General features: G+C 37.9%; 4 protein-coding genes across 4 annotated transcripts in view; 3 read left to right on the top strand and 1 right to left on the bottom strand.

Annotated features, from left to right (window-relative positions):
- Positions 1–678: 678 nt before the first annotated feature.
- On the bottom strand, positions 679–1,712 carry LOC119190974 (glutamic acid-rich protein-like). The gene is made up of 2 exons (XM_037444628.1): positions 1,336–1,712; positions 679–1,193 (listed from the first exon to the last, which is right to left on the bottom strand). Exons 1-2 carry the CDS (start codon positions 1,710–1,712, stop codon positions 953–955), a joined length of 618 nt encoding a protein of 205 aa, XP_037300525.1. The 3' UTR covers positions 679–952.
- A 1,301-nt stretch (positions 1,713–3,013) lies between these two features.
- Positions 3,014–6,851, top strand: LOC119190973 (delta-aminolevulinic acid dehydratase-like). Its single transcript, XM_037444623.1, has 3 exons — positions 3,014–3,141; positions 4,984–5,131; positions 6,618–6,851. Exons 1-3 carry the CDS (start codon positions 3,014–3,016, stop codon positions 6,849–6,851), a joined length of 510 nt encoding a protein of 169 aa, XP_037300520.1.
- Positions 6,633–18,835, top strand: part of LOC119188457 (endoplasmic reticulum chaperone BiP) — a 21,579-nt gene continuing 9,376 nt past the window's right edge. Inside the window, exons 1-2 of the mRNA XM_037444675.1 lie at positions 6,633–6,836; positions 7,093–7,181. Of these exons, the coding sequence (XP_037300572.1) occupies positions 7,119–7,181 (63 nt within the window). The 5' untranslated portion in view covers positions 6,633–6,836; positions 7,093–7,118. The remainder of the gene's footprint in view (positions 6,837–7,092; positions 7,182–18,835) is intronic.
- On the top strand, positions 12,635–16,593 carry LOC119190986 (endoplasmic reticulum chaperone BiP-like). Its single transcript, XM_037444676.1, is given in 5 exon segments — positions 12,635–12,790; positions 13,302–13,445; positions 14,122–15,751; positions 15,948–16,116; positions 16,119–16,593. Coding segments are annotated over 4 exon segments (1,974 nt in total). The 5' UTR covers positions 12,635–12,790; positions 13,302–13,314; the 3' UTR covers positions 16,163–16,593.

Below are 18,835 nucleotides of genomic sequence, written 5' to 3'. Positions count from 1 at the left end.
CATACAAAAGTAAAGCGTAAGGGCCCATTGCTTTACTAAAAATACTGCCATAATAATTGACTTAAGAAACTTTTTTGGTTAAATATATCCTACATGGCCCAAACAAAAACATGTTCATTACAAATAGTCCATATAAAATATATTACTATAAAGATAAAATTTGTTTATACTTAAACAGCTTTAACTTAGATATTTCAAAATTAACATGTTATATCTAGCTACAAAAATTACAATTAGGTTGCAATTTTAATTATAATGTATTTTAATGCACTTGAGTCTATGCTGGGCTTGATATGATGATATGCATGGGCTATAAAATCAGAATAGATAAGCATCAGACTTAACATAAATAAAAAAAACATAATATATGCACAATGACAATGAATATGGATACTAAAAAAGCAGCCAAGAATGAGACGGTAAGCAAAGTTTCATCATGTAAAAACAGCATGCCTATTATACAAATATATTTATAGTAATTCTTTACATTAGTTTTTTGTATAATCAAAATAAGGTGCCGGTTCTGACAAGTTATTCGCGCAAGAGAGACAGAAACTTTTTATTTTAATAAGTACTGAAATATATATACTATGCAGCCTGGTTGTAACTACCAGCAAGCAAAATATGTAACACAGAGTGTTTTTTTAATAGTAAAAAATTGTTTCAGTGGGTTTTGGAAAATATACCAAAAATACTATTGTTAACCTAGAAATTAATACATAGTTTCAAAAGGATTATTTACCAATATTTTTTGGGAATGATTGGGTACAATATACTATTCATTATTGAGAGCTGGCCAATATATGCAAATCATTGAATAACTTGAATCCTAAGTACTTATAGAACTTCAAAACATTTTCTACTACAAACACCCTGTATAAGCATTCTGTCTACAGTGAACTACAAATAACTTGATATCTATGAAGATAACAAGTTATTGTCCGATGATACTTCACTTTTGCTCATCCTCACGAGCTGGTGATGAACAGTCACTGTCATTTGTGAATGAAGAGCACAATCTTTTAGACCTCCTGGGTTGTTCACTTGGTGATGCAGCCGCAGAGCAGTAGAAGTCCTCGTCCCCATCGCTGGGCGAGTCCTCTTCCTCGTCCAGTAGCTTGCCAATGGCTTCCGCCTCCTCGTCCAGATCTCCATCATCTTCTAATTCCTCAGCCTCATTCTCTTCCAGTTCTCTATAGGTGTACAAATAAGATTATTATATGGGTTTCATTTTCTATGTGCTAAGTTATTATTGTGTGTTGATCTGTATAGATATTATAATCTTTAAAACAAATGATTAATCAGCAGTAAACAATATCAAAGTTGTCTACCTACCCACTCTCTTCAACTTCTTCATCATCCTCAATGGTGACAGCCTTCAAGCCGAGTTCGCTCAGGTGCCTTAACTGTGAACGGTTACCTCGATCCAGCACCTCGTCATCTGAATCCACGATATCCATTTCAATATCTTCTTTGGCTTTACTCTTCTGAGTTTCAGTAGCTGTGGGTCGTGCAGACCGGCGTGTCTTAACTCTATCTCCTAGCTTATCTGCTGTTTCTTCTGGTCCCTTGGGTTTCTGTCGGCGCGTGGATCGCTGCGGGTGATGTCCTCGTAGAGTTTCTCTTCCGAGCGATGGCGTTGGCCACAACATTGTCAGTGTCTTTACTGCGCCGGCTGGTGGACCGCTTGGCGTTGTGAGCGTCCGAGTCATCGTTCTCCGAGGCGGATTTGTATTTCGGGCGAGGCTGAGGTGTCGCTGTCGCACACCCATTCCCATTTGCCCCTGGTGCGGCTTGAACGTCGCGGCGACACCTCCTCGAGTTTCTCCTCCGTGGACACAATCTTCATGTTGTTGCTCTTGGCGCTCGACTTTTCCGACCGAATGGTTAGCACTATCCGCGGCTTGGGGTCCTCCGCATCGCCCTTCGCCGATTTTTACGTCACACGTCGTGTCCAAACTCACTGTAAGATTGTCTGAGCATGTTTTGTCGATCTTTTCTTAACAGCCTCTTCGTCGTCCGCAATCATGTTGTCAAGGTTTTTCAGATGTTAAGGCGAGAACTCTCACCGTTGCGTATTTATTGTAAAACAACGCCCGTGCGAGTACCACAACAGGTGTGTTTGGAAATGTATCAAGTCCTGAAGGTACCCCTTGTAAGGCCATTGTTCGCAAAGTATTTCTGCAATTTACCCATTCTTATTTTAGTCACAGAGCGCAAGTCCTTAAAATTAGGAAATAATTAATTATAACAAAAAGACATTTTTATTTCGTACTTTACATAAAAAAATAAAGCCATAGAATGAATACAAAACAGATAATAATAAAACAGGTGGTGATGGTGATGCGAATGGTTATACTCTGTAACAGATTATATTCCTATTGCGTAGATAAATGATAATAATACTATGTTCACTATTATTTATTTATTCTCATATAATATTATTATTTTCCTACTATTATAAGCGTTCCCCAGTTGGCCTTCCTCATGCAGTCCTGTTAAGCCTTCGGTGGTTAAAATCAATTTCAGTGATGACTGATGACATACCTACTTTCTTTTATCTAAGCTGTTGAGATTGACTGATAAGTGATCTGTCGATCTGTGTCGACTGTCGATCTGTCAAGTTGATATAAAAAAACAGCACGATGGTTGTCTCGTTTTCGGAATAAATTATTTTATTAAAAATCAAAATAAATGACAGAATATAGTATTAGATGTTCCAGATAAAAGATAGATTTACAAAGAGGATTCTGTTTTACATACAGTAGCAAGACTGCAGTTATCTAACCACGGAGTACTTTAACGATATAGTTTACTGATAGGCGAATAGGTCTATATAATTGCATATGACCCCGACGAAATAGATTGTTTCGAAGTGGTTTAACAAGTTTTATCTGCTTAGTTAAAAATTATTGAGTTGGTTGCGAGGTTTGCGATTGCCGGTGAAAGCGCGACGTTACGTGATTAACAAAGCCGGTGTGTACCACGACCACGTAGTACTTACAACACAGACATGAGCCAGCTATACGTGAGCGCGGAACATGTCCTGCAAGGTGGCTACCACCATGCCACACTGCGAAGGCTGCAGGAGCCTAACACTACAATAGAACCCCATAATATTATGTACCCAGTGTTTTTGCTGTGAGTATACACATTCGTTTTATAACTTCTGAAGGATAAAATTAGTGTTTGATAGTAAAGTTTATGTGTTCCTAGAGTAGATGCCTAAGTGCTGCTTTATGGTACTTCCATGATGGTATCAAGTTTTAAGGGTTTATTCAAAATTAGTGCTATACCCCTACTGAAACTGATTCAGTGTGCAATGATTTATGGTACATTAGAATATGGCACGTCACTGTGTTGTCCATGTTAGGATATATTTTAAGGTTTAGAAGTAATTTTGAATGAAACTATCTTAGGAGACTGTCCAGCAGCTTCAATCTGTGAATATCTTAGTTGAGAATATTAGACACACATAGATTTAAAAAAAATATTCCTCAATATAATGAGTAATTTACACAAAATTATAATAAATTATAATTATTTATATTATGAGTTAACACTGTCATGTATACTAATATGTTATACTGAAGTATGTTTACTTTTTTATTTGAAAGCACTAATCTCAGGACCTACTGAACCAATTCTGAATTTTTCTCTAATAGGAAGCTACATTACTTCTGAATACTATAGGGCACGTTTATCCAATGAAAATATTTATTCTCAAAAAACTGTATCACATAGGCAGAGCCACAAGCAAAAGAAAGAATATGGGGGCTGGTTACATTGTCATCTATCAATTCATAGAAAATGGTGTGCCCATGGCATAATGACAATATTCTAATGTTAAAATATCCACACAATTCAATGATTGCACAATATAATATCAAGTTTTTTGGACCACATATTTAATTATTATACTTTTTTTGTTAATAAACAGGTTGTTTAAAGTTCAAGGCAACTGTTAGATATTTTGATTATGTATTAAAATAATGGTATCCTTAAATTATGATAATTAAATGTGTGATAAACAACAAAACATGCTAATATTATTATCAAGGCATTCTTAAGAATATGTCACAGAAAAAAAATAGAAGCCTAATTGAATAATTAAAAGCTATGTTGGAATAATAAAATATGGTTTTATTTATTTCTTGAAGGTAGTAAAAAACTTGGCTTAATATTTATTGAACTTACAGTATTGCTTTAGTAATTCAAGGCAAATGCAACAGGAAAATTGCAATTGATATGATTATAAATTGGTAATTATGTAAAAATAATTATGTGGAAATGCATTAAGCAATTATTGTATATCCTAAAAAAATAAGTTTCACTTACTTACAATGCTCATGCATGTATCTGAAATGGTACACTGGCTTCTGTTCTGTTCTAGTAAGAGATAAGCCTATCATAATATGAGGTCCATATCAACAGCTGAAAGGCTAACTGACTTAAAACAAAATTTTCTTGAGACACTAAGTTTCATACATATTGACGGTCCCTATGTATAGTATCGAATCTGCAAAGTAGCATTTTGCAGATTCAATACTTTACATAGGGACTGTCGATATTCAAACAGTCCTTATTCAAATGAACTGCATTTATTTAAGACAATAAGGATCGAAGTGCTTATCGCCATTGTAATTAACACTAAACAAGTGATATGCAATTTTGCAGATTCGATAATTTACTGAGGGACCGCCGATATATAAAATCAGCTCAATTTTTGTGTTTGTTTAACTTAGTTATAAAATTTCGAGTAAATGTTGCTCAAGTCAATTAGCATTTCAATCGTAGATAATAAATTGATTCTTTTCAATAGTGTGTCTTGAATAGTGAGATGGAAAGGATGTATCATGGTATGCTTCATTTAAGGATGGAACCCTGAGCTTAATCAGTTTGTGGAATTAACATCTAGTTTTTTATATTATTCAAGAGACAGTATATACTATATGCTTCTACTAAACTGTATTATATTTTCAGAGAAGACGACAATGCTAAACAAGAAGTGGCCAGCATGCCAAATGTATATAGATATGGTATCAACGAGCTGATCCCAGTGTTAAAAGATTTGGTGGCGAAAGGACTCAAATCCATACTTATATTTGGAATCATTGAAACTTTGCCCAAGGTATTTTTTTTCTTCTTATAGGATTTGAAGGTTTACATAGTATAATGGCCAATATGTCAGTGAGGAATATAATACTCAGATTTAAGATTGGCAAGGTGTAGTTTCTGCTTAAAAATTATCTTCTGGCTCAGGTTCCATATTAGTAATAAGTTATATTTCTAACTCATTAAACTTCCAGCAAATTGTTAGATAACCTATGTGTTCTTTACTGCACTGGCCTTATAACATAGAAAAAAAAATGCATCAACAGTGACATAATACGTTCAATTGCTCATTTCTATCTAAGAATAGCCTACCATATACACCGCTCCATAAAATCTTGTATTGAGGCTAGATCAAATTACGTTGAGTCATTTTAATACTGTTGAACATGTCAAATGTCTAGCCCAGATTACATCATTGTCAATCACATGCCCGTGTTGGTAACTGAACACCTCAGAGGTTAACTCTAATAAAATGTTCTAATGTTTATATAGATACTATTTGCTCTTAACAAATCTTATATATTGCGTGAAATCTTTTTTATAAATACTCGAATGAAGATACAAGCAAGTCTGTCATTGCCATTATCTGTAATCTTCACGATTTGCCGCCATCTACAATTTTATAGTTTAGAGCATTGTTTTACCGTGGTTTTCCATCCTGAAGCTTTAAATGTTTTATACCAAGTAATTACTTTAGCTACAATGTCGTACAAACTTCATAGTCCTTCTGCAATACTGTTTGGAGGCAGAAATATACATTGCGATAGTAGCTGGTCAGACACATTAGAGAGACATAAGAGAGACAATCTAGTATACTCATTTTCTATTCGGAAACTATACATTTAAATTAATAAGACATAACTTAGCGTCGCATATTCGACATGCAGCTGATATAAAGTCAAAGAAAATTATTGACACAGCTGTGTAAACATATAACATACCAATTTCCCTAGTTGTGCGATGGTTTTTTCTATAATTTACACAAATTATAATGACGTTCTAGAACGTGCTCGAGTCTTCGCCCACGTTATAATCACTTGCTCGGATATAATCTTTTCATGTTATGCCTTTATGTTAATTTGGTCTGTTGTTCAAATGTCATATAAAATATTATGAAGTCGTTTATGCGTATTTCTAATTATCGAAATTTCGTCAAAATTTCTCATTATACCGAGTAGACACATATTACACCACATAACAAGCCATCTCGCACTAGGCTATCGAGTTGGGCTTTGTTATAGTAGATGAACAAATAAACATCAAAAATATCTGAGGTCCCTGTATAGAATTCCGGGTCGTTGAACGTTGTATGAGCTTTTCCTGCTCAATATCACTCTGGAGGCTGAAATTTGCCTCCCATAAGGCAGGACAGGCCTCCTATTACATCATGGGATTGATCAAACATGGCGAAAAGTGTGTGCCCTGGTTGCACCTCCGCTTACTTCGGTAATAATGGCGTGATGTATGTTTTTGTTTTATTATTATGGTTTATCCCGTTCCAGGACCCGACCGGCTCGCACGCGGACTCGGCGCAGAACCCTGTGATCCGAGCGCTGCCGAGGCTCCGCGCGGAGCTGCCGTCGCTGCTGCTGGCGTGCGACGTGTGCCTCTGCCCGTACACCTCGCACGGACACTGCGGCCTGCTGACCGACTCCGGCGCAATCGACCATGCTGCATCTGTTAAAGGATCGCGGAGGTCGCACTCGCTTATGCATTGGCTGGTAAGGTTTTTATAAGCGAGAAGAGGTAGTCGTTCCCTTTTGAATAAAAACCGCTGCTTTATTCGCACATTGCTGCTTGGTGGTAGAAATAAACATACGATGGTATCTACCAGGCGGACTACCATACACAATATCGTCAATTTAAGAATAGTTTTTACGAAAATCTTTTGCGGTAAATAAGACTCTATTTGCATATGTATATTTGTAATATTTCTTTATAATACCGTTATAATAATATTGTTGTAATTGTCTACAGGTGCTCAAATCGTGGCGCCCTCGGACATGATGGATAATAGAATAAAGGCTATCAAGGAGGCCTTGGTCTCTGTCAAGTTGCAAAACCAGGTACAATACAAAAATATCAAAATAGTATGTGAATGTGCTAGCCTACGAATGCCGTACTAAGCGTTCAATTATCGGGTCGTAAAGTGATTTCGCTTTTTAGTCTGTCTGGAATTGATGCTGTATAGTAAAAAAACTCGTATCTTACTACACGGTAAAATGTGTGCTGGCTAAATGTGGATGTGGTATATATCTGCCTTCCCCTATGAAGAGAGAACAATAATGTTATAAAAAATATAACAATCCTACATAGTTTATAATGAATCTCTTTTAGTAGACGTATTTAAATTTGTCATCTTCGGTTATTTGGTGGTTATTGCTTTGTTGTCGTTTTTTAATATTTGTTATACAAGTTCTTAAAATATTGGGACGTTGTCGTAACCAGGGGTGAGAGATTTTGTGGTCGAACAGAACCGCCCCTGCCCCCCCCCCCCTAAATAAAGTTTGTTCAACTAATATTTGATTGGTGTTAGATTTTTTAAGACAATCTTCTGTTATTTTTTTCAAATGGATATGAATGTCATTCAATGCACATTTTTGATGTATTTTTTAAACTCTGCCCCCCTAATTTTAATACTAATGCCCCTAATTTTGTGACTTAGCTGCACCCTCACCATAGACTGCTATTATTGATGATAATCGTTTGTGATGCAGGTGTCGCTGCTGTCGTACTCGTGCAAGTTCGCGTCGTCGATGTACGGCCCGTTCCGCGACACGATGAAGAGTTCTCCGATGTCGGGCGACCGCAAGTGCTACCAGCTGCCGCCCGGCGCCGCCGCGCTCGCCGCCCGCGCCGCCGTCAGTACTCGCACCACGCGCACCACGCGCACTTTATATATCAACTTTAATCGTATCAATTGAGCGTGCTTCGGTTGCATATTCGTATGAATTGAGCATACATTGGTTGCATATTCGTATGAATTGAGCGTACATTGGTTGCATATTCGTATCAATTGAGCATACATTGGTTGCATATTCGTATGAATTGAGCGTACATTGGTTGCATATTCGTATGAATTGAGCGTACATTGGTTGCATATTCGTATCAATTGAGCGTGTATTGGTTGCATCGATATTGTGCCCATGCTGCGAGTTCTTACTTTGACAGACTGAGGGTGCGATGGCTCCGAAGTAAAGTATCGTATCTGAAAAAAATAGCTATAGTCACTTTTTTAACGTTTCGTTATCTAGGCACTGTTTACTAACAACCCATTAAAAAAAGTTAGTAAATGGTTTTCAATTAAGTTTTTTTCGTTTATTAACTTTTGAATTAAATGTGTTTTTAGTAAACAGTTCCTAGGTAACGAAACGTTTAAAAATGGATATAGCTATTTTTCCAGATACGATAGTTTACTTGGGAGCCATTGAGTGTATATGAGTGCAGATGATTATAAAATATTTTTAAAATTTTGTATAAAAAGTGCGAAGAGTCTTATACCTCTACGATCACCTTTAATACCTTGTGTTTATCAGAAACTATATGGCTATATATAAAATACAAACTCAAACGAGATTCATAAAAAATGAAATCAAAAACCATTGAGTATTTTTTTTGTTATAAATAATTTCTGGTGTCTAAGAGTATTTTAATTTGTGCAGGCTCGCGACGTGGCGGAGGGCGCGGACTTCCTGATGGTGAAGCCGGGCCTGCCGTACCTGGACATCGTGCGACAGACCAAGGACAAGTTCCCGAACCACCCGCTCTTCATTTATCAGGTAATTCATACTATTATATAAAGCTGAAGAGTTTGTGTTTTGTTTGAACGCACTAATCTCTGGAAATCCTATGAAGATTTAACAAATTCTTTTACTAATACGAAGCTAAATTAAATCTGATTGATACCCTACTGTTGATCTTGGAAACGGATTTGTATGCGGGTGGAGCTGCGTTCTTTTGCTTTTAACGAAGTTTTGTTATAAAAGACCTTGTTTCCTTGTGAGTGCTGATGAGTCAAAAGAAACAAATACATAAATACATTTTCATCCAAATAACATCGTTTTTCTAAAAAATGGTTAACCAAAAAGTTACAATAGAATAATAAGTCGTATCACCTCCGTTGGACACTTGATCTGCCTGGCCAATGACAACTAAGAATACAAGAAGCTAACGGCCAACCTTCAACAATGAAGAGACACTTGAAGAAGAAGATCCCTAACAAGGTCGGAGATGAGTTAACAGAAAATGTTAATTTTAATAGTAAATGTGTGTTTCGACGTTGTTGCAGGTGTCCGGTGAATACGCGATGATCTCTCGCTCCGGGGAGAGTGAGGATGTGAGTACGATGCTCATGGAGGTACTCACATGCATGAGGAGGGCTGGTGAGTTGCACTGAGTACTAAAGCTTAGTTTGTACTAGCAAGTTCTCGCAGCAATATTTTGCGCAGGAAGCAGTTGCGAATGCCATACAGTTCTGCGAAGGATGAAATTTTCCGAAATAAACCCAACTAGACTTTAGGTACTAATAATATGTTCAAATGTGGACTGGAAATAATTCTAATGATAAATAAATTTTATATAAAGGGAAAACAGCAGAATTCGGGTTACATAGACCCTTCGCTACTGATTTTTGTTTTATTTGGCCACCAACAATTGTTTACACTATTACTTATGAATTAAATATAAAAACTAATACAATTAAGTTGCACAAATGTAACAATTATTTAAAGGTTGGCATGCACTATTTAAAAGCAGCATGCACTATTTAACAGCTTAAGTAATGTAACAAAACATAATATAATACTACATGACATCCGGTATGCACTCATGAAAAGACTTGGATAGCTTGGCAAGAGAGTCAACATGTATGTCAATCCTGTCACTGCAGCTATTTATAATTTTCGCGAATCTAGCACAGGGTGAGTTCGCACCTAACACGGTCCTTCTTAGTGGTGGACACAATAGATGATGCAGTTGTTTACTAAATTACTTTAGAGATTTCACTTATGCAAGTTTTTTTTGCTAATCTTAGGCTCGTTTATTGCGTAAAGAAGGCAGGACTGGCCGTAGCTACTCAGGAGCTTTGGATAAATTACTATTATCCAGTCGATGATGATACAATTCCCCATTTTTAAGACCTGTGTCGGCGGAGGTCATCAAGTGACTAATACTAGACAAAGGAATAAAAATATTGAAGGTTCGCCCTCTATCACATCATGGGACGAAATACTCATGACGGAGAGTGGGTGTACCGAATCTTATTTCAATTCAATTAGATTCTGTTGGTGGTCGGATATATTTTATATCCGCCCGAATAGCGATCACCGTATAACAAGGTGTTTAAACCCGCCATAGTGGCACACGTCAGTGTGTCGAGCTCTGTGATCAGCCTATGTATATCCGGCTCCAACAGGCCGGCATAATTGTATCGACTGCCGAGGGGTAATCATCTCTCGCCAGTCGACATTCTATTGGACCCCCATTCGATTTACCATCAGCTGCAGTGGCGTCCCTTTGTCGTGCACGTAAAAGTAGATATATTTGTTGGTCGGTTCTTTTGTTACAGTTAATTTTCTATTTAAAATTCCACAGGGAGTAAAAATAATTATTGTCTTCCTTGTTCCAGGTGCCGACTGCATAATAACATACTTCGCGCCGCTTGTGCTCTCTATGATATCGGCTAATAAGTGAACATGTTCCATAATATATAAGTAATAATGTATAATAGTTGTAGTAGGTATGGGGCAAGTAATAATAGTTTTGATAATACAATTCAAGTTTGATAAGTACATGGACTGTTGTTGGTTTTGTAACAATTTTAATTATAATGTTATACAATTGAATTGTTTTTTATTTCATAAAATTGTAATGGTTTTAGTAATGTCTACATTTTTTTTACCTTGACGCGAGAAAGTATCAATTATTATTGGTAAAAATTGGTAAAGCGTAAAATGATGAAATTATTCACTCCATTACTAACAGAAAAAGCAACTTGACGAATAAATTTTTTGTTCACAGAATGGAGAGAAAAACTTTTTATATAAGAGTACATAGATTACAGTTAAGTTGCTTTACAACTAATTCTACAATATTATGTACCAACGCGAAAACATATTTTTTATCGCATTTTTCACTTGACATTGTTGATAAAAATACACTAACTTAGTTTAACCAGTTTTGATTTAGAATTTCCGTATTGTAACGTTAAATTCTATTCGAATAAACAAGATGGAGATTTTTGAACATTTTATTTATCCTAGAATTTTTGGGCCATGAAGTCTATCAGTGCGCACTAAGCCGTCTTGGTTAACTAAAGCCCAATTCCTTTCAATTGTAGAGCAGGTCCGTTCCCATTACACAGTAAGAAAGCAGGGCTGATATTATTTATATAATATTGAATTAATTTCAATTAACAATAACCGTGGTAACATGTTGCTACGTGGGTGTACTGATTATGTGTCACAGCTGTGAGATAACCAAATATCGTCTCGGAGTAAGCATGACGTGGTCTTCACACGATCATTTAATATTTAATAACATCTGTTTTTAAATATGTACCTGTCCAATTAATTATAAGAAATTTCTTGTCTTTTCATTTTGGGGGGAATGTGAGAAGTAACAATTTATTTTTAATTTAAAGTTTAAATAGAAAGTACCCAATATGAGTTCTATATCCCCAAATTGTTAAACAGTTGGGTAACTACCGCGTCCATAGTTCCCGGGCATGTGTTTGTCCCTGAATATTATGATAGGAACGTAACCTAGGTCTGCGAATGATATAGCGACTGGCGATCACAAACCGGGTACAACCAATAAAATTCTAAAATTCTAACGTTTTTCTCGATTTTTAAACAGACATCCTATTACTCTAATCCTCACAAGTAAGAAAAATATGAGAGACGTAACAAGTAAATCACAATTTCCAAGCTTTGTCTACCTACTTCTTGTAAGAGGTGGTTTAGTATTTGTGAGACAGCGATCATTCCTTGAAAATTAGCCGATCCTGAATTGTAAGTATAGTAAGGATATGGCTGATGAATGAAAATAATAACACTGTCATTATATTTTTATTATTAAAAAACTAAGTTTAAAATACCTACTTATCATTAATGGGCAATAAAGTGAGAAGAATCCTGTATTGACCACGAAATATAAAGCAAGATCCCCTAGGTCTAGAAATACGTGGCATTAATTATGTATAAAGCATTAAAGTATTATAAAGAGTGTTTATAAAGAACATTCTATCATTTTCTCGTTAAAAACGATGATGACGCAACTTTAAAATAAGTCCAAATAATCAGTGAAAGTTCGAAAAACATATTATTTGTTGAACCACGTATTCTTTGAATATCCCGCCTGGCGTAACGACCTCTTTCAGAAGGCCACTTATAAACGTGGGCCAATAGAATGACGCCGAATAGGTACACTTGGACCAATCGTGACAAAGCTTTACTTACGTCATCGTTTACCTGGCCAATCACATTCGCCCACGATGAGCACTAGCGCTAAATAATAGCGACGGCCGCGTGTGAACTTCAGTTTTTCTTGAAAAATCGAACGTGAGTGATCAACGCATATCGTTTGTGAGTTCGTGCAAGTGCCCCAAGTCCCGTTTGTGACTTTAACGTGGCTGTGAATTATTATTCCTGATCTTTTCATCGTTTTAATTTATTAGGTAAATAAAAGTACATTATTTAATTAGCATTTCCAAAATTTTGAACTTCATTCTGTAATAATAACCTTAGATTTTTTTTGGCATATTTAACTATGTCAATTTCTTTCTTCTTAGATTTCACTTTATTCCAATTGAATTTAACAGAATGCGTGCTACTCTATGTTTTGTTGCGCGATTATAGTGGAAAATACCCATTTCATCTATGCGACGTCGACGAAATTTCTGGATTCCCGAGTAGGCCGGCGCAGCGCCCTACATTTCCTAGGCGTCCGAATAGTACCGTTATCAATTTGTAACCGTTGCAAGCCGTTATAAGCCATAGTTTTCGCTTTCAACAGTGAAATTTAACCGGGTTTTTGTGCCCATGGCCCATATGACGTGTCCCATACTGTGACTACGTGTCTTATAAAATTCCCTTTTTTAGCTCATTATAGCAACAAGTATGTGTTAAAGTCACCTAATGAGTAGATTGCAATAGAGCTTTAATTAATATGTGGGCGTTTTTTTGCAGAATACATAGATATATGGTGAAAATGCGGTGGAGTTTGTGTGCAATGGTGCTGGTGGTCGCGGCGGTGTGCGCCGATGACAAGAAGGAGAAAGACAAAGACATCGGCACAGTGATCGGTATCGACTTGGGTACCACCTACTCATGGTAAGCACACGTCATAGTAACCAAGTGCCAGATGGCTTTATCGTCTATCAGTCTAGTAACTAATGCTTCAATATTTGCCTAAAGTCTCTCGAAGTCGTAAAGAGTATTTGAGTTTTAATCCCAAATTTTCTATATTACAGGAATATAACACAATCTTTAATTCAAAATGATTATCAGACAGGCTGATAAATTTTATTACGAGCAGTAAATCTTTTCAGACTGATCTGCCATGTTATAGAAATACATTGTAAACTTTTTTTTTTAAATAACTTCCAATTATTTTATTAAGTATGTATCGCTAATTATCTAGATACGGTTTATTATATATCTTTGTGTGAAGTGGAATATACTAGTATTTTAAAAAGTTTTATGACTACACATATTTTATCGTATATTCTTAGACTTAGGGCAATGACCTCGCCCTTGTAATTTAAAAACTGTTAACCTTTCTGACTGGCACGGCGGAGTAGTTGTAGCACGAAATACGAACCTGATACGTCTAACATATAGGTCGGCGGTTCGATTCCCGCGTCGCATAACAGAATAATGATTTCATTTTACATAATATCGTCGCGAATAATAATTTTGCTCAGTATTACCACTGCTTTACTTATAAAATTGAAAAAGACATGTTTTATTAATCTTGATGTTTTAATTTTTTCTCTGTTGTCAACAGTGTTGGTGTGTACAAGAATGGACGAGTGGAAATCATTGCCAACGACCAGGGTAACCGTATCACCCCCTCATACGTGGCTTTCACTGCCGACGGCGAGCGTCTCATCGGTGACGCCGCCAAGAACCAGCTGACCACCAACCCCGAGAACACTGTCTTCGATGCCAAACGTCTTATCGGTCGTGAGTGGGGCGACACCACCGTCCAGCACGACATCAAGTTCTTCCCCTTCAAGGTCATTGAGAAGCAGAGCAAACCCCATGTCTCCGTTCAGACCGCTCAAGGAAACAAAATCTTTGCCCCTGAGGAAATCTCCGCTATGGTCCTCACCAAGATGAAGGAAACCGCTGAGGCTTACCTCGGAAAGAAGGTTACCCACGCTGTCGTTACCGTCCCCGCCTACTTCAACGATGCTCAGCGTCAGGCCACCAAGGACGCCGGTATCATCGCTGGTCTCAACGTTATGAGGATTATCAACGAACCCACTGCCGCCGCCATCGCTTACGGTCTTGACAAGAAAGAGGGAGAAAAGAATGTCCTTGTCTTTGACTTGGGTGGTGGTACCTTCGACGTGTCTCTGCTCACCATCGACAACGGTGTGTTCGAAGTAGTCGCGACCAACGGTGACACTCACTTGGGTGGTGAGGACTTCGACCAGAGGGTCATGGAGCACTTCATCAAACTGTACAAGAAGAAGAAGGGCAAGGACATCAGAAAGGACAACCGCGCCGTCCAGAAACTGCGTCGTGAAGTTGAGAAGGCCAAGAGAGCTCTGTCTTCCAGTCACCAGGTCAAGATCGAAATCGAGTCCTTCTTCGAAGGTGAAGACTTCTCTGAGACTCTGACCAGGGCGAAGTTCGAGGAATTGAACATGGACCTCTTCAGATCTACCCTCAAACCCGTACAGAAGGTGTTGGAAGACGCCGACATGAACAAGAAGGATGTTGACGAGATCGTGCTGGTCGGTGGTTCCACTCGTATCCCCAAGGTTCAACAACTGGTCAAGGAATTCTTCAACGGTAAGGAGCCATCCCGAGGTATCAACCCCGACGAGGCTGTCGCTTACGGTGCTGCCGTCCAGGCTGGTGTACTCAGTGGAGAACAAGACACTGACGCTATCGTGCTGCTCGACGTCAACCCTCTGACCATGGGTATCGAGACTGTTGGAGGAGTAATGACCAAGCTGATCCCCCGTAACACTGTCATCCCCACCAAGAAGTCCCAGATCTTCTCCACCGCCAGCGACAACCAGCACACCGTCACAATCCAGGTGTATGAGGGTGAGCGTCCCATGACCAAGGACAACCATCTCCTCGGAAAATTCGACTTGACCGGAATCCCGCCAGCGCCTCGTGGTATCCCGCAAATTGAGGTCACATTCGAGATTGACGCCAACGGTATTCTGCAAGTGTCTGCCGAGGACAAGGGAACAGGAAACAGGGAGAAGATCGTCATCACAAATGACCAGAACAGACTGACGCCAGAGGATATCGAGAGGATGATCAAGGACGCCGAGAAGTTCGCTGACGACGACAAGAAGTTGAAGGAGCGCGTCGAGTCAAGGAACGAGCTCGAGAGTTACGCGTACTCTATCAAGAACCAGCTCCAAGACAAGGAGAAACTCGGCGCTAAGGTTGGTACCATTGCTTATTTACATTACTTTTTGTAACTGATAAGATATAAAATCTATAAAAATTACTTTATAGTAGACTTACATGTAATTAAGAAACATTACAAAGTAATTTCAAATATTCCAGATCATTTTATGAACAATGTTAGCAATTTATTATTTTGTTAACTGACTGCTAATCGTCATTCTTTGTTGATAGGTCAGTGATGACGAAAAGGCAAAGATGGAGGAAGCCATCGATGCGGCCATCAAATGGTTGGAAGACAACCAGGACGCCGACTCAGAAGAATACAAGAAACAAAAGAAGGCGGTGGAGGATGTCGTCCAGCCCATCATTGCCAAGCTGTACCAAGGCCAGGGTGGTGTGCCCCGCCCGGCGCCGGCGAGGATGAAGACTTCAAGGACGAGTTGTAACAGACCGAACTCTAAGTGATCGCAGCAAATGATCTCCAGCTTGCTGCTCGGTCACGGCCCACGCACGGATACGATGTGTTTTAGCTCGTGTTGTGTATTTATTGTGTGCGAGTAGAGTGTGTTCGAGTGAGTGAACGGACCTGAGCGGCTGTGTTCTGTATAAATTGATGCATTTTTATTTTTAGTGAAAGCAATAGTCTGCGAGACGCGTGGGATCCATGACAGTCGCAGATGCCTATCTCGCTGGTGTGAAGTTAGTCTCGCCAACTCGGAGACTACCTCAGTGTTCTTTAATGTATGTAATTATTTTGAGACTGCAGAATGTTAGTTCATAATTAGCAGATTAAATTAAATAATTATGTAGTAATTTAAATGAATTTCAATCGAAGTACGGAGGGAGTACATAATAATAAAAACATTTTTCTAAGGAACATAACGTTTTATTTCTAATAACCTTTTAGTTTGGTACACACAGTACTTGCTGCTCAGTGACACTTAATGCTCAAGACATTAAGTACGTAAATTCAATAATTCTCATTCATAAATGAGACTAGTCGCCTCTGACGTTGCGAAGCTGCGAACAGCACTCTATGTCGAACGCGGGCGCCGACATTACAGCGGCCTGGATTTTCACCTGCACTTTATCTAGGACAACATAATCTTATACGGATGAGGCACCAAATTATTAAATAAACAAAGTATGACAAATTAATTTCATATAAAAAATAGATAGGTTGAAAATAAACAAGAAGCCTTATAAGTCTGCTCCTAACAGCTAATATGGCAGTAGAATTACAAAAAAGTTTGACTAACACGATTTACTTAATGACGCCATAAGAACTTTCTAGAAAATTCTTGACCATACCATAAGATTCCGTGGCATCTATCTCCACGGCGGTGATGCCGGCCGCCGCTCGGAGCTCCGCCAAATGCTCCGAGAAGTAATTGTCTAACTGTAATGCAAATCATCGACAATGTGACGTCACTGATTGTCATGTTTCATGTATTTAGGGCATGTTCGGCACGTTTTGGTATACAATACATAACAATAGAAAAATATACGTGCGAAATCCGTTATTCGGCGCGTCGGAAGTATTGATCTGAGTTAAGGGTAGGGCTGTAGTCAGTATATTAGGGATACTATTTGGTCGTAGCAAAGTCCTGGTAACTGTACCGCAAAACCTATGAGTGGAAAGACTTACCCAAGCCTACCAGCCTATCCAAACCTATGGTTTTGAATGTTTCCCCAGGTAATAACTATACATGTAGGCATTCCATTATAATATCATTAATTTTGTTGTTCTATAGTACTATTATCTGTATAGAAGCATAGTGTTTATAGATATACATTTAGAGTACACCTTAAGGGATCAAAATTCAGGACCTATTAAATGGCCTAAAAGAATTATAAAATTTATTGCTTCAACTAGACAATTTGTACTATCATTGATTCAATTCTAATCTCAAGATATCAAAATTATAGGGCTTTAAAAATATATTATAATATAATTTAAAGATAAGTTTCATAGCTTTTATTATCACTAGGTAGTTGTAACGTTTTATCGGATAAATACCTAAAAGCGTTACACTATCACGTCAGTCACGTCGCAAATAAAAACAAACTAACTAAACGAGTCAAGAGAGTGATAATCAACAATATCTAGATTTCTACGAAGATAAATGTGGTAACTGGTAATATTTATTGCCTAATATAGTATTCGGCAGTAAATATTACACATCAATTTAAAGCTCGGCTAATCAAAAATAATTTTTCAGGTAGAGAGTATCTTATAAATTACGCGACACTTTACGAAACCGAAGCAATCCGTATGTCTTCCGCCAATATATGATATTAGAATATAGCCCATAGCCTTCATTAATAAATGGGCCACTCAACACAAAAATATGTTTTTAATACGAACCAAAAGTTCTTCAGATTAGTGCGATAAATAGACAAACCAACAAACAAACCCTTCAGGTGTACATATAATAATAGTATAGATTTGCTACCGAGTACTGTACTATCATTAGTGATGGTAGTGCTGGCGATATGAAGTCAGCTAACCTCAGCGTCCAAAGGTGCTTCTTCATCCATCGGATGTCGAAGCACACGAGGTCCTGAACCCAGAGGAACTTGCTTCCCCGTGCACCAGTCCACGCCCCTGGCCATTCGACGGGCCTTGCACGTAGCCATATCCATGTTCAAGATTATTATGCTGGCGATAAAATGCATTTATTTGGGAAAATATATACCAAAAATGAGTCGATGTTTATTAGTCTACCCTATATTATCAGGCTCGGCAAAGTGATTCCACTGCTTCTTATGGTAAGTGTAGTGGGAACAAAAGAATGTCGACTGACGACACAACTATGCTGGTGTGTAAATCCGGACATGTACAGGCTGATCCAGGAACGCGACACACTTACGTGGACCACTATGGCGTTTTCTAACACCTTTTGTACTGTGTCGTTAGCGGGCGGATATAAAATATATACTACTACCAATACACACTTATTCAATAACCAACGTAAAAAAAATCGTCATCTATAGGTAGTCTATTTATTTTGTTATCGATGGTAATATAATTCTGCTGCTCTTCACAGGAACTATAGTCCAAATAGAGGAATAGCTAAACAGATTACATAAACTGTCAATTCGTTATTCCGTTATTT

The sequence above is a fragment of the Manduca sexta genome, chromosome 28 (assembly GCF_014839805.1).
Source record: "Manduca sexta isolate Smith_Timp_Sample1 chromosome 28, JHU_Msex_v1.0, whole genome shotgun sequence".
NCBI classification, from domain to species: domain Eukaryota; kingdom Metazoa; phylum Arthropoda; class Insecta; order Lepidoptera; family Sphingidae; genus Manduca; species Manduca sexta.
The sequence above is the reverse complement of the archived record's forward strand: the minus strand, read 5'-3'. Positions and strand labels throughout refer to the sequence as shown.